Source organism: Neomonachus schauinslandi, chromosome 1 (genome assembly GCF_002201575.2).
Source record: "Neomonachus schauinslandi chromosome 1, ASM220157v2, whole genome shotgun sequence".
Taxonomy (NCBI): Eukaryota; Metazoa; Chordata; class Mammalia; order Carnivora; family Phocidae; genus Neomonachus; species Neomonachus schauinslandi.
Window position 1 is genome coordinate 110,264,645 of NC_058403.1, and position 24,886 is coordinate 110,289,530.

General features: G+C 38.5%; 2 protein-coding genes across 4 annotated transcripts in view; one reads left to right on the forward strand and one right to left on the reverse strand.

The window, feature by feature from the left end:
- Window positions 1-19,355: 19,355 nt before the first annotated feature.
- Window positions 19,356-24,886, reverse strand: part of EIF2A (eukaryotic translation initiation factor 2A) — a 35,972-nt gene continuing 30,441 nt past the window's right edge. For all 3 annotated transcript variants that reach the window (XM_021685974.1, XM_044915183.1, XM_044915186.1), the window contains 3 exons: window positions 21,204-21,332; window positions 20,359-20,424; window positions 19,356-19,756 (listed from right to left, as the gene is read on the reverse strand). In XM_021685974.1, coding sequence (XP_021541649.1) covers window positions 19,691-19,756; window positions 20,359-20,424; window positions 21,204-21,332 — 261 coding nt within the window. In that variant the 3' untranslated portion in view covers window positions 19,356-19,690. The remainder of the gene's footprint in view (window positions 19,757-20,358; window positions 20,425-21,203; window positions 21,333-24,886) is intronic.
- Window positions 22,984-23,496, forward strand: LOC110576773 (glycine cleavage system H protein, mitochondrial-like). Its single transcript, XM_021685973.1, has one exon. The coding sequence runs from the start codon at window positions 22,984-22,986 to the stop codon at window positions 23,494-23,496; it is 513 nt and encodes a 170-aa protein (XP_021541648.1).

The following is a 24,886-nucleotide window of genomic DNA, read 5'->3' on the forward strand; positions in this document are numbered from 1 at the left end:
TGAGCAGGGAGGCAACGAAGTAGCTGGTGGGATGTCAGAGGATCCTTAATCGTAGCACATGTGGTTTCACATACAATTTCACTTAATTCAGACATTGCTCTGCCTGAGACACTTAGGAGCACCCATTTAGCAGCCTTGATGCAGGTGTGGGAGATAAGAGAGAAAGCCCCAACCTTCTGAAAGGTTAATGCTTCGCTCTTTGAGTGCCATACTATGGCTTTTTCTTTGATCTTACAATATTGCTCTCTCCTAAAAGAATGAATTTTTTAAAAAAAGACCTTTGGAAAATTTCGATCATGTAGAGGAGTAGAATAATTACCTTACTCATTAACAACCTTTAACAATTACTGGCATTTTGACAGTCTTGATTGTCTATAGCTCTAACTTGTTCTTCCCCGCCCCGCCCCCCCCGGGATGCAAATATCAGACATCCTATCATTTCACTTGTAGGTATTTAAACATGTATCTCTAGAAAATAACTAGTCTTTGGGGAAGAAAAGAAAAATCTGACCACAAGACCGTTATCCCACCTTAAAAAAAAACACAGTAATTCTTTAATACCACATATCCAGTGTTCAAATATCTTGTCTTCATAGATATTTTTCTAAAATCAGGACCAAAATAAAATCCATTGCCATTGGTTGATAGGTCTTTTAGTTTCTGTCAGAGCATTTAAAACCAAGAATATACCAGGAATTGAGAAGTTTCATTTATCATTTATTGCAGCAAAGGGAACACACACCACTGGGAACCAAGGGGAGTCTCAGAAAGATGGTATTAGAAAGACCCTTATAGTATATGGGCTTCAATTGGATGATTTGGGGAAGTGTGTTGGGAGTAGCAATGGAAAATTTGATCATACTTTTTTAAAGTTTCAGTATTAATAAATATAGGTCATTCTGGATCATTTATCCCAGGTATTTCAATTATGAAATACATCAAATGCGAGTTTGAGAAACAGTGGAATAGGAAATTCTCAGTAAGTGTGTGCCCATAGTTTCTTATATCTAATAGCTCAAATGTAGCACATGATCAAATATTTTTTTCTAATTTAAGGATGCAGTGAGAGTCTGAAAACATTCTACACAGCTGTTAATTTCAGTTCACTTAGACGTTAAGTGATTAATATAAATTTTATATATCTTAGGACAAAAGGAACTGCAAAACCAAAATCAAACTTTTTTCAGTAATCACACTGATGGTGATACTATTTTGTTTGTATTATTATTCTAAGACTGCTGCATGTAATGTGGGATAAAGCAAGTGAGTGATTATATTGGTGTCAATCGGAATGGAACCTTGCAGTAGGAGAAAGGAAATAGATTTAAATTAATGTGTTAGGAAATACATCATGAGAAAGTGGACAAGAATACAAGAATTTTTTCAATTAAGTCTATTGGAGGGGCGCCTGGGTGGCTCAGTTGTTAAGCATCTGCCTTCGGCTCAGGTCATGGTCCCAGGGTCCTGGGATCAAGCCCCACATTGGGCTCCCTGCTCCGCGGGAAGCCTGCTTCTCCCTCTCCCACTCCCCCTGCTTGTGTTCCCTCTCTCGCTGTGTCTCTCTCTGTCAAATAAATAAATAAAATCTTTCTTTAAAAAAAGAAATCTTAAAAAAAAAAGAAATCTATTGGAATCTTTGCAATAATGGATTAGAGAAGATACATCATATGAACATTTCCATAGGATTTGCTAAAATTAAACTCATTTATTATAAAAATTCTCAATGACTTAGAAGGAAATTTCCTTAACCTGATAAAAGTTATCTAACAAAAAATGCAGATATCATACTTAATTTGAGACATTAGAATCCCAAGAAATTCCCAGTTCAGTCAGAAACAGGTCAAGTATACCCACATTCACTTCTCCCATTCAGCATTGTGCTGAATTGTACAATTGTGCACTACCTAGCAAATCTAATAAGAAAAAGAATTAGAAAATGTAAGGACTGAAAAGAAACAAAACTGCCACTGTTTATAAACGATATAGTTATATACATAAAAAAACAAAAAGAACCTACAAACTTGGTGTCCAGAAAGCTTGCTACATACAAGTTCAATTCACAAAAATCAATAGTTATCTTTCATCAATAGTTAGAAAATGTGGTTTTTAAAAAAGGGTATCTCTTAACAATATTTTCTAGAATAAATCTACAAGAAATGGGCAAACCTCTACAAAGAAAAGTATAAACCTTTCTACTAATTCTTCAAGGCAAATTCACTCAGCCTTCCTTGCGCTCTGGCCCTTAAGCACTGAGAAATCACCTCCCTACTTAGTCATCATATTTCATTGTAATCAGTTATTACTGTGTTGGTCTCTTCTGCTCTTAGCTGAGTTTGGTAAGGTCAGGGACTGTCATTTCTCCTGGTAGCCCAGGTGACCATGGAGTTTTTGTAATAGTAACAATAAGAATAAAGTGAAAACAAACACTATCAAGCTACTGTTTATCAAGTGTCTACTATATACAAGGTGCTGTTAAGGGCTTTACCTATAGTATTTTTATATCCTCCAAGAAATGAATGGGAAGCCAGAATAGGAATGTAGGTAGGGCAGATTGTGGAAGGTCTTAAATGCCAGGCTAAGCAGTTTGAATTTTTTTCCTATAAAAAATGGGAGCCATTAGAGATTGGTGGCATTATCAAAGCACTATCTTCAGAAGACAGATGTGGTAACTGTATGGGTAAAGATTGAAGTAACAAATATCTAAAGGAAAGGAGTCATATACAACAGGGAGAAAGTTAACACAGAACAGTTATTGTAAACCACCGGGCATAGTGCAAAACTAGGGCACAAGGACTAATTAGACTTGGTGGGTTCTTGGTCTTAAAGAAGGTCATGATTGGGTAAGAAAATATTTGAAGTGAGACCAATAAGATGCACAAAAGTAGGGGCACCTGGCTGGTTCAGTGAGTAGAACACATGACTCTTGATCTCAGGATTGTAAGTTCAAGCCCTACGTTGGGTGTAGAGAGTACTTAAAAATAAAATCTTAGGGCGCCTGGATGGTGCAGTTGAGTGTCCAACTCTTGGTTTTGATTCAGGTCGTGCTCCCAGGGTGGTGAGATTGAGCCCCACATTGGGCTCTGTGCTCAGTGTGGAGTCTGCTTGAGACTCACTCTCCCTCTCCCTCTGTCCCTCCCCCCATGCTCCCTCTCTCTCTAAAATAAATAAATAAATCTTAAAAAAAAAAAAAGATGTACGAAAGTAGGTAAGTGGGGAATCTCATTAAGCCTGGAAGGTTTCCACAGCTGGAGCTCAGATTGTGTGGGGTGTGGCTGGCAAACAGACAGATGTATACTTAGGTGGGGTTTGGGGGAACATGGAATTAATGCTCCTGGGAAATAATGCATTTTAAGAGAAGAGGCCAAAGAACAAGAGCCCAGTCAGCAACAGAGCACTAGTGTCTGGAGGAAAGATGATTCCAACCCTAGCACAGTGACTGGCACTCAAATTCCTCCTCATCCCAACTAGATTCCAAAAATTGACAGATCTAAAAGTCCAAAAATGAGGCACAACATTGGAACCCCAGAAGCGCAGCTTTCAACAACGGTCCTCCAACAAAATGCAAAGAGAAGAGAGACATTCTCCATCTTATCCAGAGACACAAACTATGGCACATTAAGGGCTCTAACATATTTGGGTTGTGATATGCTAAATGTGCCCAGATATTGACAGAGACCCCAGTGTTCAGTGAAGTAGCAGAGGTGTGCCAGCAGAGGGCGCGGTGTCCGGCAGAGCAGAGGTAGCATTCGTCAGAAGACCTGTGGTGTGTGTGGGGGGAGGGGGGTAATGGCGACACCTGGTAAGAGTGAATTCATTTACCAAACATAAGTCAGACATCGCTTGGAGCCTCCCAGGCCATACATGAAATGCGAGGCAGGCATTAAATGGATCTTCATGTAGGACCGAGTCAGTAACCTATTAGTTGGTAATAATAACTAATAATTAGTTGGTATTAATAATAGTTGTACAAATTAATAATCCAAAAGTAATAATGTACTCCATTTATTCTCAGAGGCTGCTATTTTGGTCCAAAATTCAAGTTATGAATTTTCTTAATCTTCTAATTCCGAGAAATAGCCTACATCCATAATAAGGTCAGCAGAGCTGGCCTGAGGGAGTTTCCTCGAAGAATGAAATTAGTACAATTAGCAGTATGAGGAAGGGTCTGAAGATTGATGGCCTTGAAAGCCACACTGAAAAACAACAAATTCAGCAGATGGTCACAGGTACTACAGATTCTTGAGCAGAGAAGAAAAGCCCTACAGTTTTCTGAGGAAGGTCATTTGGGGGATTCAGCGCAAGATGGACTAGAAAAAAGAAAGAATGGAGGAAGTAGAGCATAAGGGTGATGATCACTGGTTTTGAAGTCTGATCCTCCTCTCTCTTGCTAGCTGTGTGGCTGTGAGTTTCCCTGCAGTTTTAATAAGGATTAGAGCAAATAAAATGATATATGTAAAATCTATAGCCTAGTTCCTCAGGTAGTGATAGTTATTACTGCTTGTTTAAAGTAGTAAGAGCTTTGCATAGGGGATAATAAATGTAAAGAAAAAGGAAGAGATTTTTCCAGAGGAAATACTGGCTAATTTGGTGATTGCCAATGGGTGCTCTGGAGAGTGAATATTATGGGCTGAATGTTTGTGTTCCTCCTCAAATTTATATACGGAAGCCCTAACTCCCAATATAATGGTATTTGGAGGCGAAGTCTTTCGAGGTAACTGGGTTTAGATTTGCTCATCAGAGTGGGACTCCCCACATGCACACACAAAAAGAGATTAGTGAGCACACAGTACAATGACTGCTGTCTGCTAGCCCAGAAGAGGGTCCTCACCAAGAACCAAGTCTGCTGGCACCTTGATCTTGAACTTCCCACCTTCTACAACTGTGAGAAATAAAGGTCAGTTGTTTAACCGAGTCTAGGGTATTTTGTTATAGGAACCCAAGTTGACTAAGACAGTGAGGATTCAGTAATCACATCTCTAACTCAGGTGTTATTCTGATTTAGTTGGTCTAGGATGGGGTCTGGGCTTCCATATAATCAAGTTTCTTCAGGCAGTTCTACTATGCAGCCAAGTCTAGTGAATTAGACTTGAGGTCTCTTAGGAGTTCAGACTGTGGTCTTATATGTCTTCAAATCCCCAGAGAACCCAGCAATTTCTCTGAGCATAGAAGTTACTTGAACTTGTATTGCAGTGAATAGTAATGGGGAAATTGGCAAGCAGTAAAAGGAGATCATTTAATTGTCAACATGTTAAATTTCAACTTTTGACTGGGTATCCACGAAAACTTATGCTGGAGATGACTGGTAATATGGGACAAGAAAGAGAGAATGTACACATATGTATCTGGGAATCATTTAAATGCATGTGGTAGCTAAAATTATGAAAGAACATCCAAACATGGTTAATACATCAAATTCCTGAGGCCTCAACTAAAAGCATTAGATGGAAGGTAAATTAATATAACCAGGTAAAATTGAATTTAAAAACAATATTTAGAGGGCGCTGGGTGGCTCAGTCGGTTAAGCGTCTGCCTTCAGCTCAGGTCATGATCCCAGGGTACTGAGATTGAGTCCCACATCAGGCTCCCTGCTCAGTGGAGAGTCTGCTTCTCCCTCTGCCCTTCCCTCCCCTCCTCATGCTTGCTCTCTCTCTCTCGCAAAACTAAATAAAATCTTTTTAAAAATTAAAAAAAAATATCTAGAGAACATAGCTTGTATAAAAAAACTGTATTTGAACAAAATGTATCCATTTCAAGATCAAAAGTAAGAAAGAAATAAAGAACCCTGTACAAAATTTAATTGATCAGCAAGTTATCTTGTGGGAGCCTCTTCATAATATTAATAAAGTAGATATATGTTGTTGAAATGCTCCCCAACATTGACTCCTCTTCTTCTGGCAAAAGTACTTCAGTTTCTCTTCGGGGGACTAGCTTCACCCCAATGCACACAGTCTTGTCAATTAAAATGCCCAAAAGCCTTCCCAGCCAGAGCTGTGCCAATGTCCAAAGCCAAAAATTACTGAAGTTGATTAATTCTGACAAAAGAACCCCGAGGACACTTCTAGACCCCAAACTACTCAGGTTCCTCTCATCTCCAGGGCCTTGTTCTGTGTCTTTTCATTTGAATCTGTGAGTTGTAACGTATTTTGCCTCTAGAGGGTCCATTTCTCTTGCTTTCAAAGCAAGCGCTCTTCAAGCCATGTATCTTATCTTTCCTTCAGCCTGGCTTAGATTTTCTAACTGCTGTCATTCCCACCTTCAAGTCTTAAACCTAGAAATATAGACAAACATTACGTGGAAGTTCAGATGGTAGACTATCAATGTCTGGGAGGCCATTTGAAAGATGGAATAACCCTGGCCAGCAAGCTCAGGATCAAGGCCAGACCTCAGATTTCCTGAAGGGGTGACATCAAGAGGCCTAGGATGAAAGGCCTAGGATCAAACTTCTGTCCATATGAAAACCTGCACATTAATGTTTATAGCAACTTTATTCACATTTGCCAAAACTTGGAGACAACCAAGATGGCCTTCAGGAGGTGAATGGATAAATAAACTGGTACATCCAGACAGCGGAATATTATTCAGCACTATCAAGTCATGAAAGACATGGAGGAATGTTAAATGCATATTACTGAGGGAATGAAGCCCATCTGAAAAGACTGCATACTGTATGATTCCAACTATATGACATTCTGGAAAAGGCAAAAGTATGGAGACAGTAAGATCAGCAACTGTCAGTAGTGGGAGTGGGGAAATGAATAGGTAGAGCAGAGGACTTTTAGGACAGTGAAATTGCTCTGTATGATACTATGATGGATACCTGTCATTAAGCATTTGTCCAAACCCGTAGAATGTATGTCAAGAGTGTTGTACATGATGAAGCCTCATGTAAACTATGGACTTTGGGGGGTGATGTGTCAATGTGTTCATCAATTGTAACAAACGTACCACTCTGGTGGGGATGTTGACAATGGAGGAGGCCCTGCATGTGTGGGGGCAGGGGTTATATGGGAAATCTCTGTACCTTCAGCTCAATTTTGCTGCTCTAATAAAGTTAAAAAAATATCTTCCTTTCCCCAGCAGCTGCCAACCCAAATATCATAACAGTCTTGTTAGGGTCAGACACTACCTCTTCCTCCTCCGGGGAGCAGGAGGATGTCTATAGACAAAGTAGACTCTTTAGATCAGATGGAATTCCAGTAGCTTCTATGCAAGGCTGGCTTCATGGGTGTGAGTCCATTTCACAGGACTCAGTGCTTAGAAGGGCCTGCCCATAGGGCACCTGGCTGCCTCAGTCGGTAGAGCACGTGATTCTTGATCTTGGAGTCATGAGTTTGTCCCACCTTGGGGATAGAGTTTACTTAAACAGGGAAGGGGCCTGTACTCTGCTTATTAACACTTTGCTGTCACCATCTTGAAACTCTTCTTTTTGAACAAGGAACTCCACATTTTTATTTTGCACTGGGGCCATTACTTCTATGGCCAAGGTGTATCACTTCTCTACCATCATCATTACCAAACTCTATCTAAATTCCTTGAGAAAGTCTTTCATTGCCAGTGTTTAAAATGCAACGTCTGCTTGGGTATTGTGGTCCAAATATATGATTTCAATCAATTGGGGGTTTGGGGGAGGAAGCACAAGCCAGGGACTTCAGGTTCCTTAAGTGAGTGCCAGATGTCCAAGGAGGTGGGGAGGGATGCAAAAACAAAACAGGCTGGGCACAATAAAAGATCCTCTCTGGTGATATCACAATTCTAGGATTTGACCTGTTTAGCTTCAACTGAACATAGAAAAATAAACAAAACTGTGCATAGGAGTAATTTTGCCTCAGAGTGGAAATGTAAGCAGCTCTGCTTTGCTAGGTCTTTTAGGACTCTAAAAATACAGCTCCCTTTTCTTCCAAAAGGCACTAAATTCCTAAGAGATTTCTGAAGGTATTCCCAAGTCACATAGTGCCTGATCTGCAACTATGTCGGGGTTACAGAGTACCTATTTCCTCTTTCAAGTGTGCTCACCATCCTTCCATCCCTCCCCAGATCAAATAAGCAACTGAGGGGTTGCCTGGGTGTGATAGCTCTGACCCAATTCCAATGTCTTTCCTTCACTTCCTCTGTGCATCTCCTGTATACCTTTTTGTCTGTATCACCTTTTTCTTTCTCTACTGCTTCCATTTTTTGCTTAGTGATCTATCTTAGGAAATCTCTCTTCTTTCTTTCCTTCATTTCATTTGTAAACACCAAATTACTTCAGTTGTAATTAAATTCAAGAATAGTGAAAGTTTGTATCAAGGAGAAGAGAAGATATGTTTGTATGTATATAGTAAAGAATAAGTATCTAAAGCACACAAAAATGACCAAAATCATACTTAGTAATATCCTAAAAGTTATTTTCTTCTTTTTTCTTCATTTAAATCTGCTTTTTTAAAAAAGTAGCATTCAAACTTTCTAAAGGAATTCTCATTCTATTTTTATATATTTCTTATTCCGGCACTAGTTTTTAAAAATTTTCAAACTGCATTAAAAAAAAATGTAGGGTGCCTGGGTGGCTCAGTCAGTTAAGCATCTGCCTTCAGCTCAGGTCATGATCTCAGGGTCCCGGCATCGAGCCCCACATCGGGCTCCCTGCTCAGCAGGGAGGCTGCTTCTCCCTCTGCCTCTGCTCCTCCCCCCAGCTTATTCTCTCTCTCTCTCAAATAAATAAATAAAATCTTAAAAAAAAAATGTATACACAGTTCTTCCATTTAACTCTTCATGGGCTCACCTCAGCACCAATAATTAGTTACATTATTACCTCTCTGGGAAAACACATTCTATTTTGTAAACATTTGACCTACAAGTAAACTCTTGGGACATGATTCATTTGCAGCCAATAGATAACTGACAGAATCAGGAGAAAGGTAAAAATAAGTCTGATGGCAAGGGGCTAAAGAGGGTTAATTCAAGGAAACTGGCAATGAAAAAAAGAAAGAACAACAAACCAGCCTATTAGACTGGCAACTTTTAAGTGAGTGAACGTATTTTCCGGATTATGTTGTAAAATCTGTTAATTTTCATCTACAATGCTCTGATTTTTGGAACCCTCTAGTGGCCATATCAGGAATTGTTTAGGCAAAACAAAAGGCTTTTAATTTTCAAATTCACTTAAAATATGATTGTATATATTATAAACACTTTTCGAAGTGCACTTTTCTGACTCCTAATTTAAGACAGCAAAATAAGCACATGCATTTGGCTCTCTCTTGTCTAAGGATCTCAGAAAAATGCCAGGAAAGTGGTGGTACATCGATGGTAACACTGGCATGAAGGCAGTGGTCTAGAAGCTGTAAGAACTCTAGAAGACAGAAAGTAGATGGAATCATCCTAGTTGGCTCACGTATCATCTCCACAACATACCAAGAAAAAGGTGAAGTAAAGATAGGAGCTGGTCAAGCCCCAGAGAGGTTCCATTAATAAGCCTTCACTGTAAACAAGTCCCCACAACTGCAGCAGCGTTTCCATGCCTGACACCTAACCTCACCAACTCCACAGTTGCCCCTGAGTGGTCCCCGTAGATGGGTAACATTGCAGGGGCCTGTGGCTGAGCCCTCATGTGATGGAGGGGTTACACACAGTCTTAGCCGACTGTGGCTGTCAATGGATTGTGTTTTTAGGGAAACAGCTAAGGAGCCAAGATTAAAATGTTTACCTTACGATTTACTTTTGGAAAACTCAACAGCCTACTTTTTCACATTTCACAGACTTTCTGATATGAAATTTCTTTTGGAATTTAAGCACAGTAACTTTTACTTGCCAAGGGGTATAAATTCTGGAAGTATTTAGTTCAAAAAAGGAATGTAATAGTTTATCTGAAGCAGGTTGGTGGCTCATTAATCTTTTGAACAATAAAGATTTAAATGGTTCAATCCTTATCAAAATCAATCTGGCCCATTGCCTTATTTCTTAAAAAAAAAAAAAGTTTAGGTGTTAAGATGCCAATTTGCAGTCATTCATGAGATTCACTCAAGTAACTCGATCATAGCAGTACCCAATATCAAAACAAATTGATTAAAAACCCCAAATGGTGAGGTTGATGAAGGAAAACATAATAAAGGGAACATTTAAATTTTTAAAAAAGATTTTATTTATTTGAGAGAGCGCGAGAGTGAGGGGGGAAGAGAGAGAGAGAGCAGAGAGAGGAGAAGCAGACTCCCCGATGAGTAGGGAGCTTGACACAGGGCTTGATCCCAGGATTCTGGGATCATGACCTGAGCCGAAGGCAGATGCTTAACGAATGAGCCACCCAGGTGCCCCAGGAACATTCAAATTTTTAAATATGATGTGACCCAGCAATTCCACTTCTGGGCATTTATATAGTGGAGAATATAAGAAGCAAAATAACTATATACTGTATTATGATTATTTTCATGTTATTTTGTATTCTTGTAGAGTAGAAGTTAGCAAACTTTTTCATTTTTCTTTTTTGGCAAACCTTTTCTGTAAAGGGCCAGAAAAGAAATGTTTTAGACTTTTCAAGCTACATAGTCTTTTGCAACTACTCAACTGCAGCTGTAGCATGAAAGCAGGTATGGCTGTATTCCAATAAAACTTTAAAGACACAGAAAGCTGAATTTCATATAATTTTCATGTGTCACCAAATAATCTTTTGATTTCTCAAACATTTAAAAATGCAAAAACTAGGGCCCCCTGGGTGGCTCAGTTGGTTAAGCATCTGCCTTCGACTCAGGTCATGATCCCGGGGTCCTGGGATCGAGTCCCGCATCGGGCTCCCTGCTCAGCGGGGAGCCTGCTTCTCCCTCTCCCTCTGCCCCTGCTTGTGTTCTTTCTCTGACAAATAAATAAGTAAAATCTTTTTTTAAAAAATGCAAAAACTACACTGTGCTGCACAGGATTCAGCCCAAGGGCTGTCGCTGCTAAGCCATGGTCTACAGCATCATTTTTTTTTAAGGCTGTATGGTATTCCATCCTACTATTAAAAATTTTCACTGTTATAAACATCACATATTTTTGCAGACATTTACTTCCCTTTCATGCTACCTCAAACATCAGGAGATACACTCTGAAGAGTAAATGAATTCCACCCGATCTCCATAACACTGAGTCCTTATCTTAGAAATGAACGGCGTATGGTAGTCATATATTGAACTGCAAGAAGACAATTTCTTATTCTGAAGTCTAGTCTCAGTTGATTATGATTTTTAAACTTTATAAAACTATAATCTTTCTTATATAAAAAATTAAACATAATAAGGCTAACATTCCTTTTGACCACCCTCCACCCTAGTCAATGTCATCCATTTAGTATATACCCTCACCAAACTTTTTCTATTAAGTTTGCATACTTAAATGTACCCATAGAGGGGCGCCTGGGTCAGTTGGTTAAGTGACTGCCTTTGGCTCAGGTCATGATCCCGGGGTCCTGGGATCAAGCCCCGCATCAGGCCCCTGCTCGGCTGGAAGCCTGCTTCTCCCTCTCCCACTCCCCCCTGCTTCTGTTCCCTCTCTCGTTGTGTGTGTCTCTCTCTCTGTCAATTAAATAAATAAATAAATAAAATCTTTTAAAAAAATGTACCCATAGAAACTATAGTGTTAATTTGAAAATATTCAGTATTTTATATTTTTGGCAACATACATAGCATTTTTTGACACAAATGATCTCTTTATTTCTTTTCCAAGAAAACAATTCCTTTTTTTCAAATGATAGAATTGGGTTTTGGTCTTTTTCTCTACCCTCACTGGGAAACTTGCTTAACTCATGAAAGGAGAGCCTTTGTGTCCACTGAAGTGCCTCTCCTCAAGACTATAATGCCCTTCAGAGATGCTTATGGTAAATACCAAAAACATTTTTGGGATAATTGAGCAAGGGAGATTTTTATGAAAATCCAGGATTTATAGATTTTCCTTTATAATGAATACAGCAATGTATTTAAAATTTCATCCTCAAGCATACCTTCATCACCTTACCCTCTTTCTTCTATCACCTTACTCTCAGAGGATAATGTTTAAAATAAAAATCAAACAAAATATGTAGTCAAAGAATACATCAGTGGGGCGCCTGGGTGGCTCAGATGGTTAAGCGTCTGCCTTCGGCTCAGGTCATGATCCCAAGGTCCTGGGATCGAGTCCCGCATCGGGCTCCCTGCTCCTTGGGAGCCTGCTTCTCTCTCTCTCTCTCTCTGTCTCTCATGAATAAATAAATAAAATCTTTAAAAAAAATAAGAATACATCAGTGATTTTTATATTGACATGTGCTCAGAAATGAAACATTTTTTTTTAAGAGTTGAATGGATTAAATGATTACAGAAATAAAGACAATTCTGAAAATATGAGCCTAAGAATTTTGGTAGGAACAGTTAGCCTGGAACAATTTAAATGCATCTGACTAAAACAAAAGTCAATGATACTATCTTTGAGATAAACATTTTGAAGATAATTAATGTTTACTGTAAATTCTGCTATAAATGAGTAATTAATTTTTAAAAAATTGTTAGGCTGCCAGGCCAGAAAACATTACACTATCTTAGGATGCATTATTTAATATTTTATTAAAAAAACAATTTTTTAAAAAGATTTTATTTATTTATTTGAGAGAAAGAGTGAGAGAGCACAAGTCAGGGGGAGAGACAGAGGGAGAAGCAGACTCCCCGCTGAGCAGGGAGCCCGACGCCAGGCTCGATCCCAGGACTCTGGGATCACGACCTGAGCTGAAGGCAGATGCTTAACCAACTGAGTCATCCAGGTGCCCCAGAAAAACAATTTTTAAGGTAATACATTGTAAAAGTAACCTATCTGTTTAAGTTTCTATTATCAGAAATAAATTAATATTGAAAGCAATTATATGTGTGCAAGCGCACACACACACACTTCCACCCACCCCGACCCTCTACACACAAAACATTTAAAATACAATTGTTTTTTTAAATTTATTTTTTTTAATTTAAATTCAATTAGTTAACATATAATGTATTATTAGTTCCAGAGGTAGAGGTCAGTGACTCATCAGTCCTATATAATACCCAGTGCTCCTTACATCACATGTCCTCCTTAATGTCCATCACCCAGTTACCCCATCCCCAACTCCCTCCCCTCCTGCAATCCTCAGTATGTTTCCTATGATTAAGAGTCTCTTATGGTTTGTCTCCCTCTCTGATTTTGCCTTTTCTTTTTTTCTCTCGTCCCCTATGATTCCATTTTGTTTCTTAAATTCCACATACGAGTGAGATCATAAGATAATAGTCTTTCTCTGATCGACTCATTTTGCTTAGCATAATACCCTCTAGTTCCATCCATGTAGTTACAAGTGGCAAGATTTTTTTTTTCTTTTTAATGTCTCAGTAGTATTCCATTGTGTGTATATATATACCACATCTTTATCCATTCATCTGTCGGTGGACATCTGGGCTCTTTCCATAGTTTGGCTATTGTGGACACTGCTGCTACAAACACTGGGGTGTAGGTGCCCCTTCAGATCACTACGTTTATATCTTTGGGGTAAATCCCTAGTAGTGCAATTGCTGGGTCATAGGCAGCTCTATTTTCAACTTTTTGAGGAACCTCCATACTGTTTTCCAGAGTGGCTGCACCAGCTTGCATTTCACCAACAGTGTAGGAGGGCTCCCCTTTCTCCACATCCTCACCAACATCTGTCCTTTCCTGACTTGTTAATTTTACCATTCTGACTGGTGTGAGGTGGTATCTCATTGTGGTTTTGATTTGTATTTCCTTGATGCCAAGTAATGTTGAGCACTTTTTCATGTGTCTGTTGGCCAGTGGCATGTCTTCTTTGGAGAAATGTCTGTGCATGTCTTCTGCCCATTTCTTGATTGGATTATTCTTTGGGTGTTGGGTTTGATAAGTTCTTTATAGATTTTGGATATTAACCCTTTATCTGATAAGGCATTTGCATATATCTTTTCCCATTCTATTGGTTGTCTTTCGGCTTTGTCGACTGTTTCCTTTGCTGTGCAAAAGCTTTTTATCCTGTTGAAGTCCCAATAGTTCATTTTTGCCTTTGTTTCCCTTGCCTTTGGGGATGTGTCTAGCAAGAAGTTACTGCAACCAAGGTCACAGAGGTTGCTGCCTGTGTTCTCTAGGATTTAATGGATTCCTATCTCACATTTAGGTCTTTCATCCATTCTGAGTCTATTTTTGTGTGTGGTGTAAGGAAATGGTCCAGTTTCATTCTTCTGCATGTGGCTGTCCAATTTTCCCAACAGCATTTGTAGAAGAGACTGTCTTTTTTCCATTGGATATTCTTTCCTGCTTTGTCGAAGATTGGTTGACCACAGGTTGAGGGTCCATTTCTGGGCTCTCTGTTCTGTTCCATTGATCTATGTGTCTGTTTTTGTGCCAGTGCCATACTGCCTTGATGATTACAGCTTTGTCATAGAGCTTGAAGTCTGGAATTGTGATGCCACCGGCTTTGGTTTTCTTTTTCAACATTCCTTTGGCTATTTGGGGTCTTTTCTGGTTCCATATCAATTTTAGGATTATTTGTTCCAGCTCTGTGGAAAAAGTTGATAGTATTTTGATAAGGATTGCATTTGAATGTGTAGATTGCTTCGGGTAGCATAGATATTTAAACAATATTTGGTTCTGCACATCCACGAGCATGGGACGTTTTTCCATTTCTTTGTGTCTTCCTCAAATTCTTTCATGAGTGTTCTATAGTTTTCTGAGTACAGATTCTTTGCCTCTTTGGTTAGATTTATTCCTAGGTATCTTATGGTTTGGGGTGCAATTGTAAATGGGATCAACTCCTTAATTTCTCTTTCTTCTGTCTTGTTGTTGGTGTATATAAACGCAACTGATTTCTGTGCATTGATTTTATATCCTGCCACTTTACTGAATTCCTGTGAGTTCTAGCAATTTTGGGGTGGAGTCTTTTGGGTTTTCCACATAGAGTATCATGTCATCTGAGAAGAGTGAGAGTTTGACTTCTTTGCCAATTTGGATGCCCTTTATTTCTTTTTGTTGTCTGATTGCTGAGGCTAGGACTTCTAGTACTATGTTACACAACAGTGGTGATAGTGGACATCCCTGCCATGTTCCTGACCTTAGGGGAAAAGCTCTGTTTGGAAGCTTTCCTTCCATTTCTATTTTTTGAAACAGTTTCATAAGAATAGGTATTAATTCTTCTTTAAATGTTTGGTAGAATTCCCCTGGGAAGCCATCCAGCCCTGGACTCTAGTTTTTTGGGAGATTTTTGATTACTGCATCAATTTCCTTGCTAGTTATATGTCTGTTCAGGTTTTCTATTTCTTCCTGGTTCAGTTTTGGTAGCTTATATGTCTCTAGGAATGCATCCATTTCTTCCAGATTGCCTAATTTGTTGGCATATTAGTTGCTCATAATATGTTCTTATAATTGTGATCTCTCCTCTGTCATTCCTGATTTTATTTATTTGGGTCCTTTCTCTTTTCTTTTTGTTAAGTCTGGCCAGGGGTTTATCAATCTTACTAATTCTTTCAAAGAACCAACTCCTAGTTTCATTGATCTGTTCTACTGTTCTTTTGGTTTCTATTCCATTGATTTCTGCTCTAATCTTTATTAATGCTCTTTTCCTGCTGGGTTTTGGCTTTATTTGTTCTTTCTCCAGCTCCTTTAGGTGTAAGGTTAGATTGTGTATTTGAGACCTTTCTTGTTTCTTGAGAAAGGCTTGTATTGCTATATACTACTTCCCTCTTAGGACTGACTTTGCTGCATCCCAAAGGTTTTGAAGAGTCATGTTTTCATTTTCATTTGTTTCCATGAATTTTTTAAAATTCATCTTTAATTTCCTGGTTGACCCATTCATTTAGTAAGATGTTCCTTAGCCTCCATATATTTGATTTTTTCCCAAATTTCCTCTTGTGAATGAGTTCAGTTTTCAAAGCATTGTGGTCTGAAAATATGCAGGGAATGATCCCAATCTTTTGGTACCAGTTGAGATCTGATTTATGACCCAGGATGTGATCTATTCTGGAGAATGTTCCATGTGCACTCGAGAATGTGTATTCTGTTGCTTTAGGTTGGAATGCTCTGAATATATTTTGAAGTCCATATTGTCCAGTGTGTCATTCAAAGCCCTTGTTTCCTTGTTGATCTTCTGTTTAGATGATTTGTCCATTGCAGTGAGTGGGGTGTTAAAGTCCCCTATTATTTTTGTATTATTATCAATGTGTTTCTTTAATTTTGTTACTAATTGGTTTATATAATTGGCTGCTCCCATGTTAGGGGCATATTTACAATTGTTAGATCTTCTTGTTGGATAGACCCTTTAATTTTGATATACTGTCCTTTCTTATATTTTATTACAGTTTTTGGTTTAAAATCTAATTTGTCTGATATAAGGATGGCTACCCCAGCTTTCTTTTGATGTCCCTTAGCATGACAAATGGTTTTCCACCCCCTCACTTTAAATCTGGAGGTGTCTTTGGGTCTGAGTCTCTTGCAGACATCATATTGATGGGTCTTGCTTTTTTATCCAATCTGATACCCTGTGTCTTTTCATTAGGGGCATTTAGCCCATTTACATGCAGAGTAACTATTGAAAGATATTAATTAGTGCCATATTATTACCTGTAAAGTGACTATCTCTGTATACTGTCTCTGTTCCTTTCTGATGTTACTTTTGGGTTCTCTCTTCGCTTAAAGGATCCCTTTTAATATTTCTTACATGGCTGGTTTGGTGATCAAATTCTTTTAGTTTCTGTTTGTGCTGGAAGCTTTCTTTCTCCTTCTATTTTGAATGACATCCTAGTTGGATAAAGTATTCTTGGCTGCATATTTTTCTGATTTAGCACCCTGAATATATCATGCCAGTCCTTTCTGGCCTGCCAGGTTTCTGTGGATAAGTCTGCTGCCAGTCTAATGTTTTTATCCTTGTAGGTTACAGATTCCTTGTCCTGAGCTGCTTTCAGGATTTTCTGTCTCTGAGATTTCCAAGTTTTACTATTATATGTCGGGGTGTGATCTATTTTTATTGATTTTGAGAGGGATTCTCTGGACTTGGATGCCTGTTTCCTTCCCCAGATTAGGTTAATTCTCTGCTATAATTCACTCTGGTATACCTTCTGCCCACCCACCCTTTCCTCTTCTTCTGGGATCTCAATTATTCTAATACTGTTTCACTTTATGGATCACTTATCTCTCGAATTCTCCTCTGTGGTCCAGTTGTTATCTTTTTCTCAGCTTTATTCTCCATCATTTTGTCTTCTATATCACTAATTCTCTCTTCTGCCTCATTTATCCTAGCAGTTAGAGCCTCCATTTTTTATTGCATCTCATTAATAGCCTTTATTTCAACTTGATTAGATTTTAGTTCATTTCTCCAGAAAGGGATTCTCGTGTCTTCTATGCTTTTTTCAAGCCCAGCGAGTATCTTTAAAATTGTTATTCTGAACTCTAGTTCTGACATCTTACTTATATCCATACTGATTAGGTCCCATACTGTCTCTTGTTCTCTTTTTTGAGGTGAGGTTTTCCATCTTGTCATTCTGTCCAGAGAACAGATGAACAAGAGAACAAAACAACAATGACCCCAGAGAAATATACACTAAACAAATCAGAAGGGACCTGAAACCGGGGGGGGGGGGGGGGAATATAATCAGACAGGTGAACAGAAGAGAGCAATAGACTGGATCCTGTGTGTATTTTGGTCTGTTAGAAAACTAGATCCCAAAATTCTAAAGAAAAACTTCTCCCTGGTCTCCATCCACAGTGTGCTCACCCAGCCTGTGTCCAAGAGTTTCTATCTCAGGCACGTGACCATGTTCCAAACCCTGTAGACTCCTTTGGTGTGCACCCACGCAGCTCCTCCTAGGGGAGGAAGAGCCACGGTTCTGCGGCTTGCTGGGCCCCTGCTTGGAGAGTGGTCTCCCAACTGTGCCAAAGTTCCTGGTTTATGGCAACCCTGAGCTGAGAACCCACTCCTGGGATTGCTGGTTGCAGCCGGCTTCCCTGCTCCAATGCCTGGGAACTTTGCCACATGCAGGCAACCCCCCTCTTCCTGTGACCCCAAGGATCCTGAGACCACAATGTCCCACCTAGGATTCCGCCCCACCTGAGCACCTTTCAGGCAGGGATGTTCCTCTCCAGAGCAGACTTTTTATTTATTTGACAGAGAAAGAGAGAGAGAGCACGAGCTGGGGGTTGGGGGGGCTGACACGATGGGCAGAGGGAGAAGCAGACTCCCAACTGAGCAGAGAGCCCAATGTGGGGCTTGATCCCAGGACCCTGGATCATGACCTGAGCCGAGGGCAGACACTTAACCAACTGTGCCATCCAGGTGCCCCTGGAGCAGACTTTTAAAAAGTTCTGATTTTGCACTCTGCTATATCACTTTCCGGGACTGCTGACAGAGGCTCCCTCCTCTCACAGTTTATCTTCCCATTTATTGCCTCAGATTCACTTCTCTGCACCTTCTACCTTGTAGAAAGTGGTCACTTTTCTATTTGTAGAGTTGCAGCTATTCCTTTAGACCTCTGGTTGTGTTCGCAGGTATTCAGAATGATTTGATAGCTATGTAGCTGAATTCCTGGGACCAGACAAAACTAAGGTCTCCTATTCCTCCGCCATTTTGGACTATCCCTCTGTGTCAAAACACCAGTCAACTGTAATGAATTACCAAATCTTAGTAGAAGCTCTGGGATGTTAGTAAACTCAGTTATCTATTTTTATCTCTCAAGCTGTTTCTGTATTCTTTTACCTATCAGTTTAAAGATTACCTCTGGAAAATGAAAACCTGTATTAATGCAAATGAAATAAAAGCAGTTTCAAATGTTAGGGTGCCTGGTTGGCTCAGTCAGGAGAGTGTGTGACTCCTGATCTCAGGGTTGTGATTTCAAGCCCCAAGGTGGGTGTAAAGATTACTTAAATTAATCAAAACTTTTAAAGTGACTTTAAATGTAAACCTGATTAAAAAAAATTGTAACAGACTCTAAAACTATATATAAATTAGTTTTCATAGGTGAGTGTCTTGCATTACCATTACATCTTTTTTTCATCATATGAATAAACAATCAAAATAATCGAGACTCAACTATAGCAAAATAATCATAGTTCATGTTTCGAAATATTTACTTCATCCTTAAATCACTAGATTATTTGAAATATCAAAATAAAATGTTTTACTATTTTCTATTTTTAAAGTATATTTACTTTAGAACTAAGCAGAAAAACAATTTCAAATACTACAAAAAATATAATCAATTTAGTACATTCAGATTTTTAAGGCTTTTCTTTAAAATTTGGACAATATAATAATTCTTTAGGATAAAAAAAAAGCCGTATTATATATTCAAAGGAAAATTTCCCAAGCTTGTCTGATTAATTAATAAAGGACATGTTAACTTAGGAACTTATAACAAAGCGAACAATGATTAAATTTAAATGTTTTTATTCACATGTATGGTAAATACTGTCTCCTAATAAAAAAACCAATGACACTGTCTTTCAATCTGTCAAACTTACTAAAAAAAAAGTTCATGTGTTTCTTTTCTTTATCATGTGTTGACATGGTATAGGATGCAGGATGTAAAAATCAATTTAACAGACATTATTAAGTAACTTCACACATATGCAGAATCTTGGATAAATGGTTAAAATTATAGATGAAAATTAAATGTGGGCACATGGATATTTCATGTCCACCAATGGGTTTAACAGAAAATGTGTTTGCACTGATTTCTGGTAACAACTTGCTCTCTGTGAATCTTTAAATACCCAATTCCAAATCTTCCAGCTCCTGGAGAAGGGCTTTCTCTTTTTGAATTTTCTCCAACTAGAAATAAGTTTAAAACAACAGAGTTATTAAATAGGAAATGAAATAAAATAATTATTGGATCTACAGCCAAAAGAGCAAAGGATAAAAAATTTATAAAAAGAGTATTTACACTTTAACAGATCTACTGGAAAATACAGATTTAAAAATACAAAGAAACAAGCTCTAATTTGTTTCTTGGTATGAATCAAGGGGGCAAAGGACAGGTGCTGTCTTATTGCAACACTGAGGGTCCAAGAAATTTCCCATTCTACAATTGGGCTTCCCTCAGAAGGAGAGAAAGGAGCAAACAGGGCAGTGCAACCTGAAATATAGGAAGGAAGAGAATCTTATGTTTATGTTAATAAGCTGCCTTTATTTTTAATAGCAATGGCTTCAGTATGCCTCTCGGAAATAGTGATTCTCTCATTCACCATGATCTACATCTTATCTTCCCCTATCCTTTCTGTTTAAGTGTAAAAACATTTTACCAAATATATGGCATGTTTTCAAAATAAGTTTTTAAATTTATATGCTCTCCCACTTGATTAAAAAATTGTTTATAATAAAAAGGGGGAAGAGTGGTAGTGACTACACGCACAAATGAAACATGTAAAAATGACCTGATTTTTTTCGAGCTGTTTTCCAGCTGCTGCTTGTTCTTTCAGTTGTTCGATTGCTTTCAGTTTCTGCGAACATCAAATATAATGAGTCAAGAGAAGGAAGAATAAGTAATTTCAGTATTTCAGAATGCAAATTTTCTTAGTAACAACTCAATCACACGAATGGGAAAAATGAATAAGGAGAATCAGTTATCTTACCTTTGGGTCAAGGCTAGTCTATTAAAATGCCAAGGTAAAATTTTTTGTTTTTTAACTTAGATGTAAAATTAAGTACATTAAGAACATGGGATTTGGCAAAAAAATTTTCAAGCTTTCAAGTAATGGTATATATGTACATGTATAAGTATGTAAATATATCACCAACTTTACCACTTATTCCAGCACTTCATCGTACCCAGACAATGTCTTTGGCTTTAAGAGATACTTTGTCATGCAGCCTGGGAAAACTCTAGAAACCTGGTTTTACCCCAGGGCCATCATCACAAACTGGTTGCAATACGACAAATTAATAAATTTCTTTTTCTGTTTCTTCATCTTCAAAACTGGGATAAATATCTGTTCCTACCTATCTCACAAATGTCTGATGAAATACTGAGTATAAAAGTGTTCAGCATATTTCTGTACAAAGGTACATTTCTTATTACTCTAAAAATCAATAATAAAGACTAATAACAGCCATTAGACATCTGGGAATAGAACTAAAATCAGTGCCAGTCCCAAATTATAGTATTTCATAGTGAGAAAGCAATAATCAGAACTGACACAAACTTCTTAGATGCCATCTTTATACATTTCTCATGGATTTCTTTCAATAAGCACATCTGGCTTTTATTTAAGTGTCTCACCTTCTTTAGGTTCTTGATTTTTTTGTCTATTTCAGGGTCTCCAGAGGTTGACCGCGAGATAGTATTTCGTGGTGTGCTCTGTGGGGCAGGAGTAGGTGCCAAATCTGGACTCTTCTCATTTCTTGCTTCCTGCAGGAAATATTTTCAAAAATTCAATTTTCTTTCTTTTTTTTTTTTTTTTCTTTAAGATTTATTTATTTTGACAGAGAGAGACAGTGAGAGAGAGAACACAAGCAGGGGGAGTGGGAGAGGGAGAAGCAGGCTTCCCGTGGAGCAGGGAGTCTGCTTCTCCCTCTGACCCTCCCCCCTCTCATGTGCTCTCTCTCATTCTCTCTGTCTCAAATAAATAAATAAAATCTTTAAAAAAAAAATGCAGAAACCAAAATGCGATTTTATCTTTTATACTACATTTTATATAAATGATCTGAATTGAAGGTCTCATGAAGTAGCCACATTGTCCCATAACAGAAAGATACAACTTAAAAAAAAAAAAAGAAAATCACAGTATAAGGAGATACCCAAAAGGTTTTTACTATGTCATCGTCATAGGGAACACTTTGCTAGATCTAAAATTTAGAGTTAAAGTAGAATAATAAAATAAAAAATAATACTATATTAGTAATAAAAGGACAAATGAAAAGAAATGAAATGACTTTAGCAGAAAAAACCAGGAGGTTTCTGTATCAGCCAACAAGCATTCCAAATTTTCAGATATTTTGGGATGTGCCACTATATGAATGGTTTATAAATGTGAGAGGGCTCTTCTAATTTAAGGTGTCTGAAGTTTCACTTTCACGATGTCCTCCAAAACTCTAATGAGTATGTATGATCAAGTACATGTAATGGATAATGTTACCAGATTAAGTCCTACAGAGATTTATTTATAATCAGATCAGTGCAGCTCTGCCAGGAAAACTCAAAGGGAGGTTGCTCTCAGTGTCATCAGACCTCTGATTCTGAACCACTTCGATTTCCCCTCAGGTGCCATATACTTGTTTCCTGGCCTTTGTGTGTGCTAGAACAACTTCAGGTTACCTGGCTGACCCTATTTATCCTTTAGGCCTTTTGGAAAATTCTCTCCCAACCCAAAAGACTGGATTAGTTGCACAATACGTGGTATGTATTCCTACTGTAACAGTGTATTGTACTATCCCCCATTAGACTATACCAGAGGTTTCTTTGTTCATTGTTCTGTTTGTGCCCCCAGCATAAGACTTGCTTTACTGCACATGCTAAATAAATGAAGTAGTCAAAGAACTACTCTCCTTTTGTAATTATGACAAGACATACATTTTGACAAGAGGGGGGGAAAAAAGTTATATAAGGCTTTATTGGCCCTAAGATAGGACTTCTATTTCTTCCTTATAGAGTTCCCAGCAGAATACATAAAGCCCCAAGGCCAAAACTTACTCTGAGTTCTGGGTAAAATGCTCTGAATACCAAAGCATCCCAGGGGGACACGAAACACAGTATCACTCCTATATCTTCATATCTAGGAATGTCTGCCTGAGAGTTTTTGGAGAGTATAGAATTGGAGTCACTTTTTCTTTTTAAAGTCATGTTAGTTGTACTTTTTGTACATTCCAATTCAACAAATATTAATTTCTAACCTTCTATGTAAAAACGCATTACTGAGCAAAGCACTTAACAAAGTAGTCAGAAAGAAACTGTTTAGATTCTACTCTTAAGAAGCCTGCAAGTTGTGGCCCCGCCCCTGCCCCGTCCCTGCCGGCTGGGGTGCCCGAGCCGCTTGCACTGCGACCCCCGCACCTCTGTGAACATGGTGCTGCGAGTGGTGCGGAGCGTGCGGGCTGCGGCCTGCAGTCTGCGCGTCGCCTCCGCGCCCACCGCGCGCTGCCTGCCGCGGCTCTGGGGGCTGAGGGCGGGCGCCGTCCAGACACTGCGCACGGGCTCTGCTGTGCTCTCCGTGCGTAAATTCACAGACAAACATGAATGGATAACAACAGAAAATGGTATTGGAACAGTGGGAATCAGCAATTTTGCACAGGAAGCTTTGGGAGATGTTGTTTACTGTAGTCTGTGTGAAGTTGGGACAAAACTGAACAAACAAGATGAGTTCGGTGCTTTGGAAAGTGTGAAAGCTGCTAGTGAACTCTATTCTCCTCTATCAGGATTAGTAACTGAAATTAATGAAGCTCTTGCAGAAAATCCAGGACTTGTCAACAAATCTTGTTATGAAGATGGTTGGCTGATCAAGATAGCACTCAGTAATCCTTCAGAGCTGGATGAATTAATGAGTGAAGAAGCATATGAGGAATCTATTGAGGAGTGAAAATGGAACCCCTAAATAAACTAGTATGAAACAACTTAAAAAAAAAAAAAAGAAGCCTACAAGTTCTAATAATATGTAGTTCGGTATTTTCATAATAGAAAACTAAAGGAGAAGAGTGGAAGAGTGGGTAAAAGGAGAAGAGAGATACTTTGCCTATCAAAATTCACTTTTGATATCAAGTAAGAATTTTAAAAATTTAGTTTGCAAACAGCTGAGAAAATTTTCTTCTAGGAAAGAAGGTTAATGTCAGTACATTTGAAAATCTATTAAAGTTAAGTGAAATATGAAATTTAACTTTCTACCATATTTTAAATAACCAAAAGTAAGTTAAAATGTCTGTATTATTATACTTAAATTCTGGTCATTCTCTGAAAATGATGCATATATGGTAAGATTAAATTCTTAGTTTAAATTCCTTTTGGTAAAGTTCATAAGCTTATAAAGTCATCACCAGTTTATAAAAGTACTTGTTTAGATTATATACCTCTGACTCCTTCATCTTTGATTACTTAACTCAGAGGGCTGAGAAAGTGGATCTTGTCATGGACCATTTTCCTTTGTTCTATCACACGACCATAACTAACTCCAACCAGTCATCTCAATAGACATTTTTCCAAAAACACACAGATGGTCAACAGACATGTGAAAAGATGCTCAACATCACTCATCAGGGAAACAAATCAAAACCACAATGAGGTATCACCTCACACCTGTCAGAATGGCTAAAATCAACAACACAAGAAACAACAGGTGTTGGTGAGGATGTGGATAAAGGGGAACACTCTTGCATTATTGGTGGGAGTGTAAACTAGTGTAGCCACTCTGGAAAACAGTATGGAGGTTCCTCAAAAAGTTAAAAATAGAACTTCCCTACGATCCAGCAATCACACTACTAGGTATTTACCCAAGAATACAAAAATACTAATACAAAGGGATACATACACCCCAATGCTTATAGCACCATTATCTACAAGAGCCAAATTATGGAAATAGATTGTGTCCATCGACTGATGAATGGATAAAGAAGATGTGGTATATACATACAATGGAATTATTAGCCATAAAAAAGAATGAATCTTGCCATTTGCAATGACATGGAAGGAGCCAGAGAGTATTATGCTAAGCAAGATAAGTCAGAGAGAGACAAATACCATATGATTTCACTCAGATGTGGAATTTAAGAAACAAAACAAACAAGCAAAGGGAAAAAGAGAGAGAGAGAGAGGCAAACCAAGAAACAGACTCTTAACTATAGAGAACAAACTGATGGTTACCAGAGGGGAGGTGAGGGGCGGGGGATGGGTTAAATAGGTGATGGGGGTTAAGGTGTGCACTTGCTGTGATGAGCACTGGGTGTTGTAAGAAGTGTTGAATCACTGTACTGAACCTG